The sequence below is a fragment of the Phycodurus eques genome, chromosome 9 (assembly GCF_024500275.1).
Source record: "Phycodurus eques isolate BA_2022a chromosome 9, UOR_Pequ_1.1, whole genome shotgun sequence".
NCBI classification, from domain to species: Eukaryota; Metazoa; Chordata; class Actinopteri; order Syngnathiformes; family Syngnathidae; genus Phycodurus; species Phycodurus eques.
This window is the reverse complement of record NC_084533.1, coordinates 27,928,899-27,955,538: the sequence shown is the minus strand read 5'-3', so window position 1 is coordinate 27,955,538 and position 26,640 is coordinate 27,928,899. Positions and strand designations below refer to the sequence as shown.

The 26,640-nt window shown below is 45.2% G+C and overlaps 2 protein-coding genes across 5 annotated transcripts in view; both read left to right on the top strand.

Moving 5' to 3' along the window:
• The first annotated feature begins 316 nt into the window (after window positions 1-316).
• On the top strand, window positions 317-8,666 carry dele1 (DAP3 binding cell death enhancer 1). Its single transcript, XM_061686750.1, has 13 exons — window positions 317-464; window positions 1,202-1,319; window positions 1,698-1,800; window positions 2,081-2,225; window positions 2,314-2,496; window positions 3,026-3,108; window positions 3,190-3,283; window positions 3,436-3,578; window positions 3,915-4,073; window positions 4,163-4,255; window positions 5,103-5,256; window positions 5,320-5,537; window positions 8,475-8,666. Exons 1-13 carry the CDS (start codon window positions 434-436, stop codon window positions 8,544-8,546), a joined length of 1,596 nt encoding a protein of 531 aa, XP_061542734.1. The 5' UTR covers window positions 317-433; the 3' UTR covers window positions 8,547-8,666.
• Window positions 8,667-8,799: 133 nt separating this feature from the next.
• Window positions 8,800-26,640, top strand: part of LOC133408192 (amyloid beta precursor protein binding family B member 2-like) — a 38,622-nt gene continuing 20,781 nt past the window's right edge. Inside the window, exons 1-8 of one of the 4 annotated variants that reach the window (XM_061686745.1) lie at window positions 8,800-9,019; window positions 12,491-13,758; window positions 15,232-15,407; window positions 15,984-16,112; window positions 16,604-16,689; window positions 17,184-17,244; window positions 17,942-18,088; window positions 18,557-18,684. In XM_061686745.1, the coding sequence (XP_061542729.1) occupies window positions 12,522-13,758; window positions 15,232-15,407; window positions 15,984-16,112; window positions 16,604-16,689; window positions 17,184-17,244; window positions 17,942-18,088; window positions 18,557-18,684 (1,964 nt within the window). In that variant the 5' untranslated portion in view covers window positions 8,800-9,019; window positions 12,491-12,521. Of the gene's footprint in view, window positions 9,020-12,490; window positions 13,759-15,231; window positions 15,408-15,983; window positions 16,113-16,603; window positions 16,690-17,183; window positions 17,245-17,941; window positions 18,089-18,556; window positions 18,685-26,640 lie in introns of those variants that run through there. The other 3 variants (XM_061686747.1, XM_061686744.1, XM_061686748.1) reach the window with 3 other exon arrangements.

Genomic DNA, 26,640 nt, shown 5'->3' with positions numbered 1-26,640 from the left:
CTCCGTCTGTCTGCAAATGTGCGTCTGTGTCTTACAATCCGGTCACTTTGCGTCGCTTCTTTGACCCTTGGGCACTTAAATCGAACGGAAAGCTGTCCTGAGACAAGAGGCGACCTTTAAAAATGATAGATAGATAGATAGATAGATAGATAGATAGATAGATAGATAGATAGATAGATAGATAGATAGATAGAGACAGACATAGATTTGGATTTTTAGATGAGATAGGCATCCTTTTTCTTCACCGCGGGGTGGCGCTGTTGCACCACGCAGGCGTCCTCGGTTGCGTCATGTCAAGCACTTCCGGGTCGCGCACGCCATTTTGTTTCTTAGCCGTTTGTTTTCATCTTCTGGCTTTGAGTCGCGAATAATAGCAACATGACAAGTCGTCGCCGGTGGAAGCTCCCGTGACCAAAACAAGACAAAGCAAAGCATGTGGCGAGTGAAAGGACTCGCGTGGAGAGGTAACTTGTCCAACGTGAACGGCACCGAGGGAACTTCCCGAGTGACGCCGATGCTATTGAGATGATTTTGCTCACGACAAGCTCCTTAAGTGTCTTCTAAAGTCTTTTGGCATATTTTTGTCATCCGATAATAAATATAGAGTATAGCGTTTCTATTCTTCCCGTCGTGCATGATATCCTTGAGCATAATTATGCATTTGTTCGACGTCATCTACGGCGTTTTTTTTTTTGTCGAAAGTGTCTCGTCATTAAAAATGCTTAAATTTCATTGTATCAACGTGCTTTGCATTTTTATAACCTCTCGTAATGTTATGTCAGATACACTACCATGTACGGTTTTGTAAACCGTCCGTCTCTGTCTTAGAAAAACTGAAAGTGCTTCATTTGAATGCATTCAGCCCAGCCTTGTCGATTAACTAATTCACCGTTCGCTTAATTTGGATCTATTCAAGTGTAAATTCAAATCATCTTGCACAGGAACACAATCATGAATCATGAATCATGTCAACTGTTGGAACTCTCATTCAAAGTCACTCCACAAACGACTATTTATGTGTTTAGAATGAATGTTCATTTCGTGGTGCTGAGGTGCAGGGAAATGCAATGTACACGAGAAACATAATTATATGCTGTTTCCTATGAAATCTCCCAGATCCTCCCAAGTGGTTCAGTCATGCAGACATCATTGGCTGTGCTCGTGATTGTTTCTTTCTGTGCTTTTTGTTTTGTCTTTGCAGTGCTCCACCGATACCACACCAGCACCTCGCTGCGCCTTCCCCAGAATCACCATGTGGAAGATGAGGTCCTCAACACCTCCACTGTCCTCTCCACCTCCAGAAACTCCTCGGACAGCAGGTAGATTCACGCTCACGAGAAACGCTTACACTTTTTGCTTCTGGGCCATATTGCCAGCACTCCGATTAAAAGAATACAGATAACCACGCTCGGTTTGATTAAGGTTGCGTGAGAGTTATAAATGCACCGAAGAGCATTCGCACATAATCTGGTCATATTATGTTTCATCCAAAACTTTTTTTTTAGCGTTATTATCGGTGGCGTTTCTAATGATAGTTCTCTTCTTTGCACATTTCACCTTGTTCTAACAATATCTTTGCAATTGTGTAGTTTGTAGTTGTGCAGAATGTCATCACAGTGAAAGGTGTTCCTTATATTTTGAGCATTTCTGTTCCAAAGTGCACATGCTGTAATGTTTTGTTTTGTGACGCGTGTCAGCTCCCATAAAGAGGAGGACGGCGAGAGGAGGAAGAAACAGAGGGCCTTTAAATTCTCTTCCACCTCGCTGCCTCGCTACACGGCCCTGGATGCCGTGGGATGGGTACGTCGGACTGCGGATGGCAACCTCTCGCTGACGTCGCAGTCAATTAATTACGTCACCTATTCTTATTGTGTTTATCAATATGGCCCACCTAGTTTAGCATGCAAAAGATACTTTGATCAATTAGGCATCCCAGTGAAGTTTTAATCAATGCCTTCTTATCACTTGGCACTTTCAAATTTGAATGAGCCTGAAATTTAGTAATCAGCTTTTATCTGTTTCATGTTTGTATGAATTAGTCATTTGTAGCATGTCTAATAATCCGTCTTCGCTAAAAAAGGGTGCGACAGCAGTGCTGTTCATGCAGATCTGCCGGCGAATTCACTCCACTTTCTCTTCGTGCACCGAGTCCGGTCCGACCTCGGGAGTCCAGACGCCGCCGCCGAATTTGCACAAGTGCGGCTACCGCCTCCTGCTGGATATCTGTGAGTGCCGCAACTTTTTAAAATGACCATCCCCCTTCTGAAAACCTCCTGACACTGTCTTTTTTGGGTTGCTGTTGTCGCTCCTCAGTGTCAAGCAATGATATGGTCCTTAGAGGAAAGAGCGTGTTGTGTCTGCACAATCAGTCCTTGAGTAGCAGCAGCAGTGGTGGAAGTGAGGCCGCCTCAAGCAGGAGTGAGCGCAACCCCCTGACTGCCAACACATCCGTCTCCAACTACCCGGGGGCGCTCGGCCAGGATTCGTCTTGCCAAGGTGCATCCAGTACTCCATAAAGTACTTAAACCTATCCTCTGTTATTCGCTCAAAAAGTTTGCGCTGTCTACTGAAAAAAATATAGCTTTTTTTTTTTTTTTTTTTTTTTTTTGGCTTTGTAACGTTAGACATCACATATATTGGAATGAAAGTGCATCTTTTTCACAACTTCTTGCTACCAGTCTACATTTATTTAAGATGAACAGTTTTTTTTTTTTTTTTCTCATATGCATGTATATTATGCTCCATGCACAATATACTTGAGAAATTATGGCAAACAGAGCTTTGGCCTGAGCACAAAAACAGCAAAAGAGTTTTTCAGCAAGTGATGGAGGATAGCTTCCAAAACCAAATTGTGAGTCGAGAATACGCGGAGGAGAAATATCAACTTTAATCACACAATTGTGAATAATTAGAGGTGAGAGTTTCAGCGTGATTTAGAGCAGCAAACTTCACTTTGACATCCTGGAATCTGAACAATTATTCTGTCCTTTTTTCTTTTTTTCTCCCCCCCTTCTCTCATCCACAGGTGATGCATCCATGTCCGCGTGCTGCCCGCAAGAGAATGTTTTTGAGAAAGAGGGCGCGGAAACAGACCATGCTGATGACAAGGTTCATTGTGCGATCTCATTCAATGAATATTTTTGTTTGTTTGTGTGTGTGCGTGACTAAATGTGATTGTTTTGCTTTCAGTGTATGTTGGTAGGCAAGGCGAGACTGGCGGAAGCAGCACAGAACTTGGAAAAAGTGTCAGACAGCAGCGTCCCAGTCATCCTAAACATTATCGGTATTCTATCACAGTGACTCGCTGAGCCAGTTTTCATTCACAGCCGATATATTTAGATTTTAACAGAACATTCTTCCCTTGATAGTTTTTGGCCCTATGCTTTGTTGCATGTGTTGTTGTCACCTAGCTCCCCATCTCACTTGTCGCCGCAGGCCTCCAAAGAGCCGAAAGCGGCAACCACGAGGAAGCTTTCTCGTGTTTCCTGGCCGCAGCTCAGCGGGGCTACGGCAAGGCTCTGTTTAACGTCGGCGTCTGTTACGAGAAGGGCAGAGGCGTCGGCAAGGATCGGGAGAAGGTGAGGAGCAGCCTGCGCTTCCAGCCACCTGTCCGTTTTCTTTAGCGCTTGGCCTCATTCGAGCTGTGGGTGTGCTGGAGTCTATCGCAGCTGACTTTAGGTAAAAGGCAGATTATATACACAAACGGTGCATCAACATGTCGACAGACAATACAACAATACTCGCAGGCGTATATTCTTTATCCTCTGCATAAAATGACTCCTATTACTGCAGTTAGGGTTAGTCATTTGTACTCCTTCTCAGCCAAAATATGTTGATTCTTTTACATGGTACATTTTGTATTTTTTTGGGGGGAGGTTTTCCCATTCTCCTCGTTCTCTTTTTATTAAATGAAGGCGTCCCATTACTATTGGCGGGCAGCAGTGGCGGGTCACCAGCAGTCTCGGTACCGATGCGCAAAACTTCTCTTGACCAGCAAAGGGCACCAAAGTGAAGAAAAGCTGAACACGGCCATCGGCCTGCTGGAGAAGGCTGCTGCAGCTGGTCTGACAAAGGTGACCATCCTCAACACATCATCTTCCTTTTCATTTTGTCATAATTACAGCAAGTACTCCTTATTGTGACCTAAATCCTTCCTCTTCAGGCTCAATTATGCCTCGCGTCTGTGTACTCCCGAGAGCCGGTGAGGGACGGCAGCAAGTCTGTGCACTACCTGCAGGTGGCAGCAGAGAGCAGCGTGAGCGCCCTTCTTGATATTTCCAGTCCGGAAAATGACAATGTTGGAATGATTTTGGGCCTTTATAGCAGCATGGTATGGAAAATAAAACAATCAATGTTTAATTTTCTTTTTAGGAATTGTAACCATTTTATGCAGAGCATCTCTATTTTCAGGTGCAAGTAAGTGGCACCCCCTGCCCCCCCCAAAAATGTATGTCTATAGTAATAGTTTAAACTTTATATATACCACAAAGTATGATCCCAAGACACTTTTCTATCATTCCAAACTCATCTTACAGCAGTATCCTTAAAAATGAATAATTTCACATTTGATATCTTAACAAAAATCCACCGACTGTGCAAGGATGCTAGTGTGTATGTCTTCTTCGCAGCCCGAAAAATACCAATTATCAAGCAATAATGAGACTTTTGTGGTTTGTTTGTTTAGTCACTGAGCAGACCAAAAACGTTCGGTGAAGACTCTCAGTAACTTCTAACAACCCAGGCTAAACGTAGCTCCTGCCCGACATAAAAAGATCTTAAAACAGTCAAGAACTGTCACTTCAATACATTTCCTTGACACCAATTACTATTTTTTTATTTGAGGGGGGGTCGTTCACTAGCTGCCAAACTGCTGCTTGTTGGTGCCGTGTAATCTCGAAAAAAAATCACAAGTCGGTCACTTGTGGGCGACCTACCACTGACTGTACAGTAAAAAAAAAAAAATCACTGTGTTTAATACAAAAAGTACATGAATTTTGTACAGTCATATAAACATATAACTAACTTCAGCTGTGAGATGTTTGAAAATTGCCACGACAGTACTTTTGTATGAAGCCAGTGTTTGAGCGCTTGCGTGTGTTTAGGATCCTACTGCTCTGCTGCTGTTGGGTCAGTGCTACGAGAGCGGCTTCGGGGTCCGGCAGAACCTGAGTGCGGCGCTCGGACTGTACAAACGAGCCGCTCGGGCGGGCGACGAGCAGGCTCGGCTCTTGCTGACTCCTCCCGGCGAGACAGACGGTGAGCCAGCGCCCCCCCCATTGTCGCAAGAGGAAGCGACTGACTTCCGTGCATTTCTTTCAGTCTTGCGCTCCATCCGTTCTTCTCCGTGTTTCTCCGTGTCCGACCGGGACCTGCGGCGGCCGCTGTCCTCTCTGGCCGACCGTGTGCGCGCTGACGTCGCCCTTCCCTTCCTGCCTCACTCCTGGAGCACCGGGAGCATGGACGCGGCCCCGGGGATCACCTCCACCCCTCGGTACCTTCACCCCCAAAGCTTGGAGGGAAAATCCTGCCAGTGGATGGTAGGGGTTGGATAACTGCAGTGCCAGAACTGCACAAACAGCTGTGTTGAATGTTGGGCTATGTTACTGTAAGGTCTGCAAAATTCTGGGAAGTTTTCAAACTTGCAAACTTTCCATGTGAATTTGATCAATTAATCAAAACCTTTATTTAACCCCAAAAGGAAGGGGGGGAAAAAAGTATTTTTCAAGGGTGATCTGATCTGGCCGAGAAGCCAGAGGACAATTCACGTCAAAACAATACAATTTGTACATAAAATAACACAGTATACAGAAAAGTCGTCGCAGTAAATAAATACTGATCAAATGTACAAAAGCACAACAAAACAACAGCATTCAAGCGTACCACAACACAGTGAGGAAGATTAACAAAGTCAAGATGCAAAGAAGTATTTGGAATTTATGAGAGTAAACTAGAAATGTACAAAATTGAAGGTCGGCTCTTAATAGGGAACTTAAATGTGAGCGATTAAGTGTTGTTCTGTAATGCTCTCACATGTGGACAAGGAGAGCTATCCAATTTGCATAGATGTCTGCTTACGACAAAAAAAAAAAAAAAAAAAAAAGTTATGCTTGAATATGATACCGTTCCATGAAATTACCCACAATTCCCATGGAAAGATTCCAACGTGGAATATTTAACTTCCTTTGGAATTTTACTGGACAACAACTTTAGTTCTTCTGGCCACGTCTGGGGTTTTGTTATTTGCTTAGGAGCGGAATTCACATAGCTCTTCGTTCACAAAACAACGAAGCGGGTGTTAGACAGTCATCTGGTATTCATATATTGTCCGATGAAAGTGAATGGTGTCTGTGTAGATTCTGAGTCGCCCCGGTCACGGTAATCCGCAAAGGTTGAAAGGAGGCCGCTGGACTCTTCTTGTTTCAGTTTTAATCCAAAGGTTTTCTTCAGTTCTCGTGTTTGAAGTGAGAAGTAGCTGTATTTGCGTCTGTGGCGTGCGTGCACCCCCCCGTGGCCTGTTGCTGTTTTGCCAGGTGCGGCTGCAGGAGAAAGGCCGTCCCGCATACCAACTGCCTGGTGGCAAAACAGCTCGTTAGTGGCCGCGCTTCCCACGGAATGAGACGATCTTTGGCGGGGAGCTGTCTGATGTTTTGTTTTTTTGCACCCGTGTTCATATCTCCAATCTATCCTGTAGTTCTGTTAAAAAAAAATCATATTTAAAATGTTTTTTTTCACCAGAGTGAAAGTGTTTCAGTTGTAAACCAACGATGTGGTTCACGACACATTACATATGGAGAAATGTACTCGTTTTTGAAAAAGGTAAGCATTAGACAAATCCTACCGTGTGCGTATGTACAATAAAACTTTCTAAATAAAAACAACCGTATCTGTCTGCTTGGTATGAAGATGCAGATATAACTAAGTGCCACATTGCTACATGTTAATAAGCATACTGCACGTGTAGTTGTGGAAGAGTCCAAAGGTGGACTTAGCTGAATTTGCAGTCATCTTAACGTTTTGATTGACACCGTCACATTGGTATTCAACACTCTGGCCAGTTGTGTCCATATGGCTTCCTTTTTTAATGTATTTATTTTTTAAATTCCTTGTAACAAATAAGGAATTTGAATAATAATTGAACGATTGGACACCAGATTATGGGTGAAATGAGTTTAATCCTTGTTGAACTGAGAACATCTCTTTCAGAACATTCCTAATAATGAAATCCCCGAGAATATTTCGCAAATTGGAAATTGCAATTCTTCTACCACACAACTCAACTAATTGCAAGAACGCATGTTAGAACAACGCTAAAATTGTACGATATTTCAGTTAAAGGCACTAAATTGTGGACTGGATGAACACAGGAATTGACAAATTTTAAATCATGCCCACTTTTAAAATCTGAAAAAAAAATTAAAAATTCCCATTGTTCATACTGTATGATTTCCATGTGAATATTGAAAGTATTTTAGTATATTGAAGTATTCCACTTGTTTCAATTTCATATTTCTATGTAATTGAACTATCAAACATCATACTGACTCAAACATATTAACTATTTAGTTGTTTACTCAAGTTTTCAACAAATTGTTTCAAAATATGTGAGGTGGGTGGGCTTCATTTCATAAGCTTTACTTCTGCACTTTCATTTGTAACCTGTACAAATATATATATGTTTTATTTTTATTTTGCCATTTGTAAATATCCCTTTTTTAATCACTTGTTTCTACTCTATACTCTGCAGTTGGAATTTTTGTGCATTTTTTTTTTTTTTTGTATCAGATTCTCTAATTGATCCCTTTTTGGACAAGTGACCAATTGAAGTAATATTCTTCGTTTTCGAAAGAGGCAATTAATGGCCGGCAGTACTGGCAGCAACTCAATCGAGTAACATCAACCACGAAGCATTAACGACAATGACGCAACAAATTTGGAGAGGCAAGATATATATATATATATATATATATATATATATATATATCCTTTTGTTTGTTGTTTTTTTTTTACCCGCATGTATAAAGAAAACTGGTGTGTTATCAACTCAATGATCTGCTACAGACAACACAAATTGCTTCTGTGTTCTGTCATGTGTGGAGCAAGCAGTCAGCTGTCAACTTGAATTTAAACAAAAAACAAAACTGCTTCACTTAACAAGGTAAAATATTTGGAATAAAATGTTTATTTTTCCTGGTTCGTGGGATTGTTGTTCCCAAACACACATAAGGGCAGTGAGGCGTCGCCTTTATTTTCACAAACAAACTGTCATCTGTGATGCTTGTTTTTATTTTTAATATAGTTCATGGAGCACGCAGAATTCAACCTGCTGTTTTCTTCAGAAACTTTTCTTGGCTTTATCCATGGTTTGCCCATAACCATCCTGAGCCACACACAAAACGTTTAATTTGAATGTTACAAGAGCGCCACAATAAAATGAAAGACGAAATTTCAATTTCAATGCTCGTTATTTTCCAAAGTCACAGATGAGCCACAGCAGAAGGATGAAAGAGCCACCTGCAGCCCTGGAGCCGCAGGTTGCAGACCGGTGACTGTGAACGTGCGGCGGTCCCTAATTTTGTGGGCGGAAGTCTTGACGCGCCTTTTACCGGAAAATGGAAGCAGATCCATCGAGAACTCTTCCGGTTGTGACGTAAGCCTCGGATGACGTGAGATTTCATTACCTGACTTGCCGGTTGTTTAATGGCGGCTGCCCCCCCCCCCCCCCCCTCCTCTCCTCTCCTCTCCTCTCCTCTCCTCTCCTCTTCCTCGGCTATGATTGGCTGCCCCCCCTCCCCCTCCCCCCTTTTTGCGAGGGCCGAGGAGCTCCACAGCGCCGCTCGCCCTCTCTCCCGCACGTCGTGGCGCAGACAGAACGCTGCGCAACCTTGGCCGCCCAGCCGAGCGGGGATCCGCGATCTGGCAGCCGCTGTGATCGGATGCACGCCGGCCCTTCACTCGTCTCGCGCCGCGGGAGTGGATGACGCCGAAGGTCCCCCCACCCCCGTTGAAGCTGAGCTCAGAGGTGAGTCAATGAGGCACGCGGGTCGATGGACGCACCGGATGTCGGAAGATTTGACTGCGTCCGTTCACCTGTCGACAACAGTGCGTCCTCGCTGTCTTTAAATCGGAAGATCTCGCCACATTTAGCTCTCGTGCTGCTTCCCCCCCGCCCCCCCCCCCCCCCATTTCTTCTATTGACGAGTCGAGTTCGTTTCACTTAAAGCGGCGTGAAGCGAAGAAGGGATGCAAAACGCTCCACCCATGACATCACTGACTTTCTTTCTCAAGTTGATTTTCTCCCCTGCTTCGGACCGTCATCTGTTGCATTTCCAACATCTGACTGTGCTGTTACCACAAGACGTTCAAATGTCCATCCGCATAGGCCAGCAAGGAGGACCGATGGTCCCTCTTTGCTCTCTAAGCTCTTCGTCTTGGAAGAAAATTGTCTGGCTGACCTTCAGATAAACATATGGCTCATTGCACAACTGATACACTGATAACCCTAACCCTATAATTTGATTTGTTCAGCTCAACCATCTACGGTATACTTTTTATGAGATATTGTCATTCGTCGTATCAGATATTTTGCCATGTATGACAGAGATACTCGGTCACCTGAAAAACAAAAAAAACATATTACTGAATAAATCCAATTCAATTACATTTATGGACTGAAAACTGAAAAATATGACAAATACAAGCGACGACTCTAGGTCTAGCCATTGTCTAAGCAATTAGCTTGACAAAGTCATTTCTGCTGAGTCATGTCGCTCACTTTTTTTCCTCTTCCTCTAGTTGGCTAAAAAGGTTTGAGTCAAAAAGGTGCGCGCACCTTTTTGACTCAACTTTGAGCGTAACTGCTATTGTTGATCATTTGTCTGCGATAGAAGTAAATGTCTTAACGAGTACATGGCCGACATAGCAACAAAAGCATACCAGAATAAAAAAAAAAAATTATGTTATTATTGATGTGCAAGTCATCAAAAGGGCGGGGCAAGATTTAGGAATCCCATTTACTCCATCTAAAGTTACATTGAGTCCCTTGACAACTGTAGCTTACGCGTCAACATCACGTTTCTGTATTTTGTGCTCGTTATCTGAAACGTCATCCGCTGTTTTGTGGCATCTGAAATCACCTGACGTTCACGTCGGTTTTGGCCAAGTGAGACATCGGCACCGCGTTGCATTTGCGGCACGAACCAAAAGGAGCAGCCAAATGGTGCTTTTCTGCCGGTACTTGTTGCTTTCGTCCTGCACGAGTGACCTCTGTTTCTCTCTGGGGGGGCCGGCGTGGGGGTCATCCTGCACGAGTGACCTCTGTTTCTCTCTGGGGGCCGGCGGCTGAGCTATCGACTGCCCGCCGTCCAGCAAACTGCCTTGTCATGCTCTTCACTTCCTCCCTCTCGGAATTATCGTCCTCGCCTCTCCACTCCGCTTTGTTGGACTTCATTAAGGCACGCATTGTTTCGGGGAAAGACAGCAGACGGGTGCGGCGAATATGAACCACATATGGTGAACAGACAATGTCAAAATGGCAGCCTTTTAGGGCTAGAACCAGGAGGGGGGGGAAGACCGGACGATGGCCGAGCAACAATATCTTTTATGACATCATTTATATAGCAAACCAAGTTTTTTAAAAAAAAAAGAAGAAAAGGAACGTGTGTGACATCAAGCCCACTAGTGGGGGGCACCACTAGGGGGATTCCTGAACCCCGACGCGTCATTGCGTCGATGCCCCCAGCTAGCCGCCAAGGGGCCCTATGCGGGGGATTGCCGACGCCGTTGTTTTGTCATTGATATGGGTCGGCCGAGGTTGGCAGCGTCGTGACGCGTTTGTTGTCACGGGAGCGACGGAGGACGGATGAAAGACAAGCTGACGCGCTGATCCGAGCGGATGCTTCGGTGCGGGTACCTGTCGTGTGTCAGCGCAAATGGAGTGTTGCGGTCTGCTTCCGTGACCGGACACCCGGATGAGAGGAGGGCCCCGCATGGACAAAGTGCACAGTTCGGGGATTCTCAGCTCCCCGACATCGCGGTTCTTCCGATTCCCACGATCTTGTCTGGCTTTCAAATCTGCTATGTGCGTGTTTTCCACGCTTCTAAAATGTCTGAAATGATATTTTCACATGAGCGTTGCGTGAATATTGTCAGCTTTCCACGGGCATAATGCGGTCGACAGACTCGACATTAGGTGCGCGGTGGCGCCTTGACTTAAGTTGAATTCTTGTAACTTAATTTAGTCATATAGCAAATCAATATTTCCCCTTGAAATAACATGAATCCATTCCAGCCTCCCAAAAAACAAAGAACCTGGTTTGTGTAATGAAGCCAAAAAGCTCTCTCACACACACACACACACACACACACACACACACAGAGACACACGTACTGTAGTATTTGTGTGTTGATGTGTGCCTGTAAGGGGCGTGGCCTAACGAGTAACGTCATGAGCTGGAGTCAGTGGCTCTACAACACCGCGGTTTCCTGTAAATACAGTGGATGCCCGCATAGTCGCGCTTCGGCACCTGAGAATTCAGCTATCTGGGGATTTTCCTTCCATTTTTTTTTTTTCAATGTTGTTTTTTTCTTTTTTGGGGAGGCGGTTTATCCCTGCTCATTCCAAAAAAAATGTTTCAAGTAATTATTATGGGCATCAATTCTCCGCAGATTTTCTCTATTCGTGGTCCGGCCCGGTGAACTACTCCACTGTAATACAAAATATGATTTGAAATGTATTGAGACGAAGCCTCTTAATCATTTAAAAAGTCAATCTCAATTCTTAATTTTCAACTTTGTGGCAGCAGAATGGCGACACGGCGCTTTTCTGTTCCAGGACGACTTTGGCCAGGTGTACATTGCAATATGTTTCTTGGAGCTTAGCCGCTCTATACGCTATATAGCCACTATTGCAGCTGCTGGTGGACATCCTATATGACATGTTTCCATTTCGTCTCTGGTTTAAAACAAAAAAACAAACACTAAACAATAACTGGCAAATAACCTTGCCGCTTGTCTTGCTTCACCACTCTGCCAAAGTTTGTTCCAGTTTGCTATGCCGACTGTTCAGCGGCAGATAGGGGAGTTCTCCTGAGATTCGTAAACAGGAAAATAATTGGCCTTCCCCCGCCCTCTCGCTGGATGACGCCCTGCGATCACGCCGCCTCTGCAGAGCGAGCAAAATTGTGACGGATGCTGCTCACCGCACATCAGCCGCCGTGACTCCAGTGGCGGGCAGCACAACCAAAACTCTCCTATTTGTTCCACGAAACTGAATCAAGCTCATCTCTGGAGTTTGGAGCATTTCTCTTGGATGTTGGATCTAATCTGCCCAGAGCATTCAGAATCACATATAGTGTAAACCATATATTGCTAAGATTTCAAATTCACTTCACAGGGTCAGCTCATTTTCATTTCAGTTCAGCATTCATATGCAATTTCTTTGCTGATGTTCTGTATGACTATTTAGTCGCCTCTGTGTGTCCTCTTCCAACAGGCCATTCGGTGAAGCGTTTTTCCGGTCAGCCATGATGTCGGTACGAACCCCTCCCCTCTCCCGCTCCGGCTCCTCCCCCTCCAATGTGGGCGTGGCCAACCGCAGCGGCCCCTCGGCCGCACCCCCCACCTCGCTCAGCCTGCGCTCCTCTTACAACCAGCTGCTCGGGCGCGACGTCATCAAGGAGTCGGGCGGCACGGAGGGCGCGGGTTCGGCCACCTTGCCCAAGAGCCGTCAGAGACGCACAATGACCAGCGTGCGCAGCGTGACGGGCATAAGTGACAACTTGTCATGCAAGAATCAGACTGCTAGCAAGGGCAGGGGTCTTCCCACGAAGTCCTCATCCAGTTCTGCCCTCTACTCCTCTTCCTCCCCCTCGTCACTCTCTAATACGACCAACCCGAAACTGGCCAAGAATGGAGCCAATATGCAGAGACGTGCTGAGAGTCAGCAGCTGGAGCTGAGCAGAGCCAACACCGAGGGCAAAATCCACAACGACCCCGCGGACAACTCTAACTGGCCCGAGTCGGAGAACGACAACTCCCAGCCGCCCCCGTTCCGAAGACGGACAAAAAGCTTCTTGGAGTACCACGACGAGGGCTGGGACCTGAGCTGGGGAAACAAGGAGAACAAGGAAGAGAAGATGCAGCTGTCTTTCCCGGAGAAAGAGCAGGCCAGCCCGGTCAAGGAGAGGGAGAGCCAGAAGGAAGAGAAGCCCAGCGGCAAACGCTCCTGCCAGGAAGACCAAGAGAGAGAGGCCGTGCCAGTGGTGAAAGAAGAGGAAGAGGAGGAAGACCGATTACCAACTGCAAGGCAGCCTCTGTTGCCCGTCGTGGTGGAAGCCCCGCTTCGCTCGTCCTCTTCTTCATCCTCCGACAGCCCAGAGTGGGTCCCGGAAAACCTCCAGGCTACAGCCCACATCAGAGAGGAGCACTGCATCCAGGTTCAGGGAAGTCCCAGAAGTCCCGCAAAGCCTCCTCGGAGCTCCCAGCCCAGAGTGATCAAGGTGGAACTGCACCCCAACAATGAGAACCAGTTCCTGCAACAGTACCCGCCATCCTCCCCGAAGCAGCCTAGGGCCAGTGAGAGGAACACCCCTACAAGGAACCGGGAACCCCCCGCCGTGCTCGATCCCCGACCCGAGCGCGGGCTCCCTAAAGTGAGTTTAAGAATGGATTTGACTCCTGACACTCCGTCGGAGGACGAAGACTCCAGCTGGACCACTCTGTCCCAGGAGTCACCTTCTCCTCAGAGTCCACAGGAGACAGGTTGGATAACGTTGTGTTTGGTTATTGGCCGCATACGGGAAAATTGAAAGATGCAAAGGGCAAATTTGACATACTTTGAAAATCTGAAGCCAGTCCATCAAACAATTATTTATTATAGGTATTTTGAAGAAGGAAAAAACAAAACTGCTCCATCACATTTTCTGTCAAAGGTGACATTAAGATTTTTCAGGACTTTGGGGCCCTGCGTTCCACTAGAATAGCTCCGCCCCTGCACTGAGAAGCAGCCGAATGGCATCTGCGCATTCAGAAGCAAAACAAAAGCCATCTGTAGTAAGATGGCTCATTTTTAAAGCGCTTCCTTCTAGATCATTCGTGTGATATGGTCATAAATCGTTCCTTCACACACAACAGAAAGTATAGTACACCGTTTTTGCTTCTGAAGAAAAATATTTCCGAGATTTACAGGTGCCCCCCGAAAGTCCCATAAAAACAGACTAATACCATTTATTTTTTTTTAGTCTTGATTCACGCTTCAAAATACATAAAAATGCATCATCAACCACGATTGTTTCGAGTGCCCCCTTCTCATACAATGGACTATTCCAGGGGTCGCCAACGTGGTGCCCACGGGCTATTTAGCAGTTTCCTAATCATTGTGAACAATCATTAACATGATCGATATCTTCGCATAAATGATATTTAATTGTTGATAGTAAAATATAGTAATACGAAGATATTATTAAATGTAATTAGAGCTAATATGTTATTTCAGAAGTGGGTATCAAACTGGTAGCCCTTCGCATAAACCAGTACCCAGGACGTTCCAAAAAGGTCGTGACCCCTGGACTATTGCATCTTCTTCCTGCACATACTTTACGCAAACTTGATTCAGGGAAGATATGAAGCGGAGTTATCCCAGTAGAGCGGAGAAGAAGAGACATTTTGTAGGTGATAATGAATGAATGATAATGTTTTTTTTTTATTTTTAGTATATGACGCGGACCGATAACAAATGGACAGCAGTAGTTTTGGGCGCCCCTGCTTTCGAACATCTCGGCCTTGAATCGTTCCACGATTTCATCCGCCTTCTCTCTCGTTCTACTCCGCCTCCCTGCCGTCGCACACGAACGGATCTTTCTGGAAATGTACTCAAAGCCGCACCTTAGGCAGAACTGCAGGAACCTCGAGGCCACAGTGTGCCGCCTTATGTCGCATCAAATGAAAGACTGCGAATCCAAGAGCGTGGCGAAACAAGAAACCGGAATTGCAAAAGCAGAAAAAAATAGAAAATATGAAGGCGAGAGCGATAGGGAAGCTGGAACAAAATGGACAGAGGCCATTGCCTTAGGGCCACTGCTTTAGGGATGAGGAAAGAGTCGCTATGGCAACAGAAGCTTTAACGATCCCCGTCCTCCGTCCCGTGCAGACACACACGCAAACGCACACGAGATTTATGTATGACACGCACCCAATCTATATCCTGCGTTTGTACCCGTATCGTTCCATTGGCAGATGTTTGGTGCGAGGGGGACCTGCCCCCAGGCTGGCGGCAGATCTCAGACTCGTCCGAGGTGTATTTCTGGCACGTCCCCACCGGCGCCACTCAGTACCACCGACCCGTTGCCTGCGGCGAGACGGAAAACAAACCGCAACAGGAGACGCACGACTCGCTAAAGCCACCCGACGAGGTGAGACAACATGCTCGCGGTTCGAAACACTCGCGTCTCAAATCAGCTTTTTCCATTGAAATAAATGGGAAATGCCATAATCCGTTCCAGCCCCCACCAGGTGGCGGTATAATACAGACATTGAGATGCACAGGAAGAAGAGTTTCGCAACGGACTCGGTGTACTGCAGGAAATGTAATTGTTTTTCCACAGAGGATAAAGAATATATGCCAATGAGCATTATCATATTGTCTGTCGACGTCTGTGTTCGCATATCCATCGCTGAAGATTATAACCAGTGGTGATGTCCAAAGTGTAGTTGGTTACGGTTACAAATTACCCTGTTAAAAATGTCATATGAGCGTAACTAGTTCAATGACTTTATCAAAGTGATATACCTCATTACATTTGGTGTGTCTATCAAAAAGTAGCTAGCAAATAGGAGTAAAGAGTCGGCAGCTTCAAAAAACAGGAATAGCGTAACACACATGCAGCTGTTGTGACTTTGGGCTTGTACCGACACTTCGTAAAAGCAGTTGACCTTTTGGACATGGTCTTTGATGCAAAAAGGGGCACCTCTCCCCTTGTGTGCCACAGCGGCCCAGCAGTCTCATCTCAGACGGCTCCGTGGAGCCCGCCTCCTCCCCAAACTCGCTCTCCCCCACCCCCTCCAATGATGTCACCCCTCCTGCACCGAATCTCAACAGCGCCACCTGCACACTCAATGTAAGCCTTTCATTTCTCTTGAATCACGCTGTTCTCCATATTCCGTCATAGAATCCTCCACCTTATATGTTCTTTTCTGTCTAAATGAGAGTAAATTACACACTGCGTAAAGTTTGAATCAGGTATATCTGCGCATCTAATAAATGTCGCGCTCTACTCAAGCTGTATTCAAAACGTGCTGCCCTTTTGTATCTTCTCTCTGTGTTATTAATGCGAAACCAGATTTGGCTGTTTGTAGCACAATGGCCTACCTATCTTTAATGTGATCAAACATTATGAAACCGTGTATTGAGGAAACAGCCGGAGGGAGCAGAGGGAAAATTCACTTTGATTTGCTTGAATGTCTATCCGAGTGCACATTGAACAAATAAATATCAATAGTCATTTTGAATGCAAATGGTGACAAATCCAGTTTAGAACCACCATCCAATCAAAAATGATGAATCTATTAATTCATTGACCACTTTGTGTGTGTGCGCGCGCGTGTCCAGGAGCTGAAGGACTATCCAATCTATCCTGACCCCAGTCTGAAGGCATTTGAAGGGGCCACCCTCCGCTATGCTTCGCTCAAACTCAAGTAAAAGTTTCTAAACAATTCTTTGTGATAACAACGCCTCATTTTATTATCAAATGCAACTCACGTCAGTGATTGTCAAAGTAAGCGAAAGAATGACTGCCTAAGTTCTGTTCAGTTGCAGTTCATCTTTTAGAATACTTTGTTTTGAATTTGTATTCAACTTACTGTATGTGATGCACATTTCGATGGAATCATGAAGTACATATTTTGTTTTCATTCCTATATTTAAGCATAGTGGCAATGTTGAAATTGTGCATCATGTTAGAATGGCTCACAAAAATGTTAAATATTCATCATGGGAATAAAACCTCTGTCTCATGTTCGATGAACACGAAGGCCCACTATGCTGCTGTATTTTAACGTTGGTCTCGATGGTTGTACTCGAAGGGCAGAATTTTTTTTTTTTTTTTTTTTTTGCCCCCCCCCCGGTGGTAGTTGGTGGAAAAGGTTGGAGAAGCACTGCACTCAATCTTGAATGTGTCACTTGTCTGCAGCCCTGCAGCCCCACTGGAAACCGTGGACCTCGACAATAATTCCGCAGATCCAGAAGCAATGGTAGGACCGAATCTGTTTGCTGTCATAAGAATCCTTAAATACGCTTGATATTGTTTCACAATTAAATTTTATGAGCCTATGCGGAGCAATAGAGGACTGAAGACTGCATGGATGAAGTTCTTTTTTTCTTCCGGTCCCTTCTCAGTGCAGGTACAAAAGCCCTTAGGGTTTGCTTGGAAATGTTTCCTGTTGTTTTGTGTTGCCCCCTTGTGGAAGAATCTTTTATTTATTTATTTATTTTTATTTTGTTGCATGATTTGTGCACTATGAATGGAAGGAGGTAATTAATTATACATGTGAAGTATAGAGCCAGTGGAAAATAAAAGAGAATTGATCTCTAAGACTGACTTTCAATCCATGATGTAAGCGGTCGGCGCCAACAGTCGTTGAGCGCTGTTTGTTCAATTTAAGTTCCAAAGTACGTAAGTATGTAGTTCGGAAATCCAAAACACACATTTCGGTGCCAATTTTGCATTTATTAAGTAGGCAGCAGTCGATCGCTCATATACAAAATATGTAATAGTAATTACTATAATTATAAAAAAGAATTTCCCCCCTGACATTTAACAAAGACTTAAATCATGTGAATGCTATGACTGAAAGCTAAGGGAAATGTTATAAAATAGTGGTTTACAAAAAAAAAAATGAAATAAAATGAATCAATGCCATAAATAAAGCAAGGTGTGTCGTTTCTTAGTCGTTTCCGGTGCGATCGTTGGGCTGGGTTGAGATGTCGGAACAGGACCTGTGCGAGGGGAGGAGCAGCGTGGCCGTCCACCACTGCATCAGACAACTGTCCTACTGCAGGAAGGACATCCGAGACTCAGCTGGCGTCTGGGGAGAGGTCAGTTACTTTTACCGCTAACTAAATGCAGGAAAAATGAGCGCCGGTGGTGGGAAGTAACAAAGTACAAATACTTTGATACCGTACTATCTAGCTTTGTTTCCCCCCTACTCCTCAATATGAACACAATGCAAGTTAATAAAAGGGAAACCTTTGTGTGCAGAGAAGTTATTTTTTTCGTCATGGTAACTTATCAAAATGGGTATTGTGTATATAATTCACTGTAAACATTCATTTTTACTTTTCTACTTAAGTACATTTCAAGGTCTGTACATTTTTCGAAATGATAGATGGATAGAGTGATAGATACTTTCTTCAGCCACACGAACTTTGACAAAAAGAGTTAAATCATTGCTTTTTTTTTTTTGTGTATCTTTACTTTTGCCACCTCTGCTGAGCGCTTTTCCGACAAGAACCGCGGCACTCCGCCTCCCGTGGGACGCTCATGTTGTGTTTGTGCTCTCAAAGGGTAAAGCGATGCTGCTGGTGCTTCGAGAACGCATGCTGAATCTGCTCGACCCAGATGATCAAAGCCTCCTCCACTCTCAGCCAATCAGCAGCATCCGTGTGTGGGGAGTCGGCCGTGACCACGACAGGTATTGGAAAGACTTTGAAATATCTTGTGGAGATGTTTTTGAGAGCAAGCTTGGCTCTTTGGTAGCCGTTAGCGCCAATTGATGAGATACAAGCAGCCAGTCGAACGCAAACATCCTGCAGGAAATGGAACACTCATTACATTGCTTATTATTGCTTTATTTTCAGTGCACATTTGCGCTAACCGCCTTCGCAACGACGTAATTCTCATCAGTTTTGTGCGTTGCCATTACACATGGAAATGACCATCAATGACATGAATAATGTATCATTAGCGTTCCAAAACTTGCGGATGCCTTGATATAAACTGCGTTAAAAAATAATAATAATAACAACAACACTGTCTCCACTTCCTGTAGCTGTCCACATCTGTGGGAATGTTTTTTTTTTTTTTTTTTTTTTTTGCGAGGAACTTGGCAGCACGCTGAACGACCGGTTAGCACGTCTGCCTCACAGTTTTGAGGACTCTGGTTCAAATCCCGGCCTCGCTTGTGTGGAGTTTGCATGTTCTCCCCGTGCCTGCGTGGCTTCTCTCCGGGCGCTCCGGTTTCCTCCCACATCCCAAAAACATGCATGGCAGGTTGATTGAAGACTCTAAATTGCTTATTGGTGTGAATGTTTTGTTTTTTTGTTCTGTTTCTATGTGCTTTGCGATTGGCTGGCGACCAGTTCAGGGTGCACCCCGCCTCTCGCCCGAAGGCAGCTGGGATAGACTCCAGCGCGCCCGCGACCAAATTTGCAAAGACAGATGATGTGATACAGCTCCTGTTGTGCCTGTTGCACCTCATTTTGTGGTTGTTAACGTTTCACCTCAACCGCTAAGAGCTAAGAAACTTCGTGAGGTTCGCTTGCATGTGGAGTAGCAAGGAGGAGAGCGATGTCTTGTGTTCCCACACGTGTAATCAAAAGCAGTTTAAAATAGCATCAGTGTACATGTGTGTTGCCATCCTTGTCTCGTTCCCTCGTCTTCCCCTCTCTGCGACTTTCTTCTCCTTTCTTTCGCTCTAACGTGTGCCAATCTCTCTACCTGTGTCTCTTGTGGATTCCGAGAGAAAGAGTGCCCCTCCTCCTCCCTCGTATGTCTCAGAGGATGGAGAAACTTTCACGGTGTCTCTCAGCAGTAGTAATGGATAAAAAAACACTTTTTTTAAAAAGTGTGTAGTCGGAGTAGGAAGCGGGCGGAGTGGGGTTGGGGCCTGTTCTGCTTTCCTTTTCATCCCAATCTCTCCTTCTCTCCCCCACATTCCTTTTTGCTTATTTTCCTTCCCTTTAGCTTGTTAAGATTTGCATGATAGTTTTTTTTTTTTGTGTATCTTTATCCTCACAACCTGCAATCAATTCAAGTAGGACATTGTTTTTTTGCTTTTGTCCTTATTTAGGGAATTGAATATTTAGTTTCTTTCCCTAAAGTTGTCAGTAGAGGGCGCTACAGTCAAAGGTTGTGTTTCAAGAGCGGTTGCGGAATGTTCAAAGGAAATGCTAGTTTTGAAGAATTACTTTTTCTTTCTTTACTGTGCTTCCGAGCTGATGTCAAACGTGTGTCCTTGACTATTGACTCTTTTCTTTTTGTGCCAATGCATTTGGGCTAATGTCTTCCGAGTTTCACGTTGTGAGGAGCAGGAAAGGTGACTTTGAAGTCTGCCTGAGTCGCTTTGAGGCTGAAGCGGCAAAGCATCTGCGGCCGATTTCCTGAATTCACTATTAATAAACCAATTCACCGTGACATCACACGTTGCTGCGGTTGGCAAAAGGCGAAGCGATTTCCAGCCATGAGTAAACAAATCTTTACTTGGCATTTGGCCAAGGCAGAGTGATTGAGAAAACAGGAAAATGATTTGTAGCCTTCTTCTCTGGCGCCGTAATTGGAATGTGCGAAAGAACCCGTTTCGTGAGGTAAACCGCTTAAAAAGGGAGACCCAACGATCCATTCATGTTGGAAATTCAGACATGGTTAAAATGACTGACCGTGGGACCAGATCAATAATTCAGTGGAGAGCAGTACATGAAAGGGACATGGTGACCTTTGGACATGGCGTAAGGCTAGCATGATGCACTACCGTTATTTGTAAATCAGCCTACTCTTTGACTTCAAATCCGTGGGGCTATTGTAGACTATTGTTTATTTAAGGCTCCGGTTTTATGTTGCTCGGATTAACGGCACAGACGTAAGACCGATGATGGACGTTTGCTTCCAGGTGTGTCCAATCAAGTCTGACGTTCTCTTTGGGACGAGAGTATTTACGACGTCCGCTCGCCTTCGCTGTGACTGACGTCTCTCCTTGCTTGCCTCCGTGATGAGTGATCGGCTTCTCTGCGTGTGGTGTGCACAAAATATATAAAGCAGAGTGTACATTGAATTTCCCTTTGAGAGAAGATGATCACGAAAGAAAACATACTTCCAGGCGTAACGACAAATGAAGGCTCTCAACCCTTGTGCTCTGAATTTCCATGCACACATTGACTTTTGACCAACAATGTCCTCCAATCATAAATTACAGATCTTTTCCAAATGTATTGATAGCCTGTCTGACATGAATCAATGGATGATTCATCCTTAATTGCTGTTTCAGAGAAGTGAGAACGTGTGTTTGTATTTGCTGCATTGTAACGACTTGTTTTCGCTGCTGCTGACCTCGGAAGGACTCCTGTTCCTTATGTTTAATATGTATAATCATTCTCATGTTGTTTTACTCTTTCCCCATGATCCTCCAAAGACCAACAGATACAAAAGTGGTGGAAACACAAACAGTTCCAGACTGTTTCAAACGCTCCCAACTCATCAAAACACACACGTTGATGACTGCGACTCTTTTGCTGTTTTGAGATTCTTTTTTTTTTATAAAGACCACCAGGCGAATGTTTCCGCGGGAAGCTGAGAAAGTGCTGCACTGAAAGTACAGACAGTTTGGGTCTGTTTCAAGTTCCCTCTTGAAAACTGTCCCGCAAAATAAAATTTAAAAAAATGCACTCATTTATGGCATATTTAAGATTTCCACCATTGTCGTTGATTGAACACACACTGGTAAATATAAATTTGAAAAAAAAATTTGACCTGGCACAAGCCTCAGTTATGTACAGAAATTTTGTAGCACCACTATACAAAAATAATCAGAATCAGAATCAGCTTTATTAGCCAAGTATGTCGAAAAAACACACAAGGAATTTGTCTCCGGTAGTTGGAGCCGCTCTAGTACGACAACAGAAAGTCAATTGACAGAGAACACTTTGGAGACATAAAGACATTGACAAAAAAAAAAAAAACAGTCACTGAGCAATAAAGGGTTGCTAGTAATCTGGTAATGCTGGTACAATAATTTTTTTTTTTGACAATTGTGCAGAAGTCCTCTAGCACTTAGAGCAGTTTGAATGACTATGTTGTGGCGCAAAGGCCGTTGCGCAAAGGGCGCCGAGACTTCAAGGAGTGTATGCAAGTTTAAAGTGACGAGTAGCGCGATCATCTGGGACAATGTCGATTGTGCAAATGTTGCAGATACACCTCAGTCAGTGTGCAAGTGGGGCAGATGCTGCTCTGGCATGAGTGGCCAGTATTGGTCAACAACAGATATGCAAATAGTGCATACAGTGAGTGCACGAGTGATGTATACTTGGCCCGACAGAAATGTGACAACAAACTCAAGACAAACAAAAAATTGGCAGCATGCTGCAATGGAATTGTAGGTTAGCTGTTTAAGAAGTTGATTGCAAGAGGGAAGAAACTGTTCTAGTTTGCATTGATCGGTAGCGCCTACCTGGGGGCAGGAGCCGGAAGAGCCGGTGACCAACGATAATCAATGACATTTTGAAATATTTCAATTTGGGTGTATTTTAGGTCCATTTAGAAGGGGGGGGGGAAAAGTGTATTTTCATTGCTGTTCAATGTCAAAAGAGGTGACATTTGACCAGAACAGAATGTACTGGATGAGATGATTTAACTTTTCATACATATTGATAAGCGCTTTTCTTTCTTCTTGCCAAGCGAGGAGTGTTCCCGCCAATGTTGTGACGATGTGGCTCGCTTGATTCCAAATGAATGAGCCCCCCATCGTAAGGGGGGCCGGCGGGGCTCGCTGCTCCCTCGATGAAGTCATGTCGCTATATCGGGTAGCGCTCAGCAAGTATGAGGGTGTGTGCGTGCGCATGCGTGTGTCTATTTTCCACGTACTTTCTCCATCCCATATTTTGGGCTTGGTCTTGCCACTCTTTGTCTGCAGCCCTCTTTCTGCCTCGCTCTCGTGTCATTGGCTGCTGAGCTCAGCCTCTTCCTCCTCCTGCTTCTCCCGCCGCCGTGCAAGCCTTCCCCTATTTGCCGCTTTCTGTAAGGCAGGCGAAAGGGAACGATATCTGCAACTCGAGGGGGGGTAGCAGGTGCTGACTCCGAGCCGGGGGATGCCTCCCTCCTCACGTTGAGCCAGTCTTCCGACGGCGGTGCGGTCATAGTACTGGGAAGCGGAGAGACGGGGAAAGCATCAGCGTTGAGGGACGAGCGACACGGCAGCTGGATCGCAATGTCAGCGAGGCAGAGGAGTTAATGAGGCGAGGAACTCGTTTGTGACATGGCCAACATGTCTGCCTGTGTGAGTATCTTACCTCTCCTTCATTGTTGTTAATCACTCGGTCATTAGCACCCCTCTTATTTGTCTGCCTGCCTCTTTGCTTTGGGTTTGACTTCACGCACAGCGAGGTCGCTCGCTCCCCGACTATCAGTCAGGTGCGAGGCTGCTGCTTCTACTGCCGAGCAGGTGTTTGGAGGGGGGTAAAATAAGATGCAAAGAAGAGAGGGGGATGAAGTAGGCAAAATAGGGATTGGAGAGTGAGTGCAGAAAACAGGATTAATGTGGCTGTGCTGCGAGGACCGGGTGGTGTTCTCTGGTGCATATGGCAGGAACATTCTTCTGCCGTTGGAGATGTGCATTATAGATGAAGTTCAGTACATGCTGGTTTGTGCAAGATATATGGTGTGTTGAATTGACAAGCATTTATGATGGATGGAGAAAAGTGAAGACGAAAAAGAGAGTCCAAAGACTGATGACTGTAGGGCGGGCATTGTCTTAATTTAACTGTTTGTCGTGCGGTGGAGAACTGCACTGCATTGTACTGAGAGGTGTTTTGCAATACGACGGTGCATTGGGGCACTAGTGACGAGATTTTTGGCTCAAACATTTCAGATACAAGTGCCGAACAGTGGTTGTGAACTCACTTGGAAAGAAGCAACAGTTTGGCAGATTTTCAGAATTCTTCAGAAAAGAGGCTTCAACCTGTTTATTGCCACTCCCAGTTGATCCAGTGGATGCAAGGTGTGAGTTTCCCCATTTCTGCTCTCTGTCAATCATTGATTAAATCAACAGTGAAATCTGGACATTTCCTGACCTGGATTGCGGCGCATTGCACTACCCTGGCCCAAGACAAAGCTATCTTCGAAGCCTGACCCTATCGACTGTGATGTGAACTGGACATTGAGCAATGTGAATGTCTTTGAGCCTTTAAGCAATGGAGATTTGAACACAAATGCTGCAGCATCACACATAGACAAAGAATATAAGAATATTCACGGGCAAATCACAACTAATGTTGCTGCAGAGCTTGTCTTGGATTTCATGAGATTGTCCAAGACTGTCATCATGTTGCCTTCCAGTGTGCATTTGACTACAAACATGCACTTTTCATTCCTATTCATCATAGGTTGTGATTCTGTCTGGCTTACTTTTTTTTTTTCTTTCCTTGCACAAAGTAGAAGAACGGAAACAAGCAGCTCTTGAGCATCATTAATATTTTAATGCTCAACACACTCTCGACATCACCTTGGTTTATGTCAGTGCAACGGGTTTGCATACTTGAGCTTTTGGCAGCGTTTCTTCCCCTTTCTTATTTGCTGATGTCACGGCCCCTTTTGCCCAAATTAATATGCAAGACTCATCTGACGGCCCACTGGGACAGAACCCTGATCGCCCAGACACATTGGATAGACGCCACGGTGATTGATGGCCGCCCGCCCTCCCCACCCTCTCAGGTCCCAACCCCCCCCCTCATGACTCCTCCATCCTTCCATCCTCCGCAATCCGTCACAGCCACTTGTCCACACATTACTTTCTCGTGGGACATGTCCACTCAGCCTCCCACAAAGCCTGAGTCCTTGAAGGGTCGTTATGGCCGGAGACGCCCACTGTGATGAAACTAAGACATCCCCTCCTCCTTCGGTACCGCTGCTGCCACTTTATCGCCCACATTAGCATGGGTTAGCTTACCTGGTTGTAAGCCATGTCTTTCTGACTGATTATTCATTGTGCTCCCCCTATAGATCTTCTCCCTGACTCCTCCTCCAGCCAATAAATCTTCAGCCGATAAAATCCTCGCTGCTCTTGACTGGGTAGGGCGGCAATGAATGGAGGTGCCGGTCACACATCAATGTACACACCGGAATGTTTGCCTGCTGTCTCGCTTTCAGACTACGTATAAACTATGTTCCCGGTGGCCACAGCTGCCCCGTTTGGCCCGAAACAAAATGTGCTATGGGGTTTTGGCCATTCTTTCCCCCTCTGTATTCAAGTCCGGTATCAGTGATGGCCTGTTGAGGAGGGGGCTTCTGCATCCCGGAGGCTCAAAGGTGCAGTACAGTTTGGCCAGCAGTTTACCAGGGGTGCAAACGCATTCCGTGCTGACCCGTTCTGATGGGATCCCTCACGTTTGTCATATTCTGTCAAAGACGGCGGGCAGCTGTGGAGCATCTTTGTGGCCCCGGCGAAGTGAAATGAAGTTCCCCTGCTGGGCCGGCTCCAGAGTCTGCGTCAGCGCGGGGGTTCACGTACAAACTGCCGCTCAATAAATGTTTCATAATAGTAGCTTTCTGTCAACAACTAAATCACATATTCGCCTCATGTACCAAGTCCGTTCTTCACATACACACTGCACAGTGCGCTCAGTGTAGGTAAACATTTTTTTAAAATGTTATTTTAATTCTCATTACCACCTTTTTTTTCAGCCAGCAGAGGGAACCTCTCAAATCCAAATTATGTAATTAATTTGATCAATTAAAGTCTAGTAACCATTGAACAGTTCTTTTATTTCTTCTATTTCAAGAGCTGCAGGTGGAAATTACGAGATCAGACAAAAATCCGTACCCTTGGGAAGTTGCATTACAATTTTATTAACACAGCTACAATGGCTAAAAAAAAAACAAAGCAAGGTAGACACAAAGGGCCGGAAGAGAACCCAACAAACCAAAATATTAGAGTCTCTTCTAGGGGCTGTTCGACACCGCTCGCTGCATGTTGTGTCATAAACTGCTATTGTATCCCTTTCCCAAGGCATTTACTGTAATTTCTCATGTATAATGCAAATTCTCCCCCCCGTCCCCAAAACAAAATTGTCAATAGTGCGCATTATACAAAGGTAAAGCGGCAAATGGAAAAAACGTTTGCATTTTATAAATGTATGTCGCCATCTACTGGTTATGAAAAAGCTGTACACTTTCATTCCAAAATGCCACTGCCACCTAGTGGTTATAAAAAAAGTGTAGCCTACAACTTTCATTCCAATATGAATATATGAATGTATGACTGGTTAGAGCGTCAGCCTCACAGTTCTGAGGACCCGGGTTCAATCCCCGGCCCCGCCTGTGTGGAGTTTGCATGTTCTCCCCGTGCCTGCGTGGGTTTTCTCCGGGCACTCCGGTTTCTTCCCACATCCCAAAAACTATGCACAGGTACGTTAATTGACGACTCTAAATTGCCCGTAGGTGTGAATGTGAGTGCGAATGGTTGTTTGTTTGTATGTGCCCTGCGATTGGCTAGCAACCAGTTCAGGGTGTACCCCGCCTCCTCCCCGATGATAGCTGGGATAGGATCCAGCACGCTCGCGGCCCTGGTGAGGAGAAGCGGCATAATTAAGTAGAATTTGAAGAATTAAACACTTTGGCACGAACTTGTGGACATTGAAGCATGAAATTGTCGAGCACAAAGGAC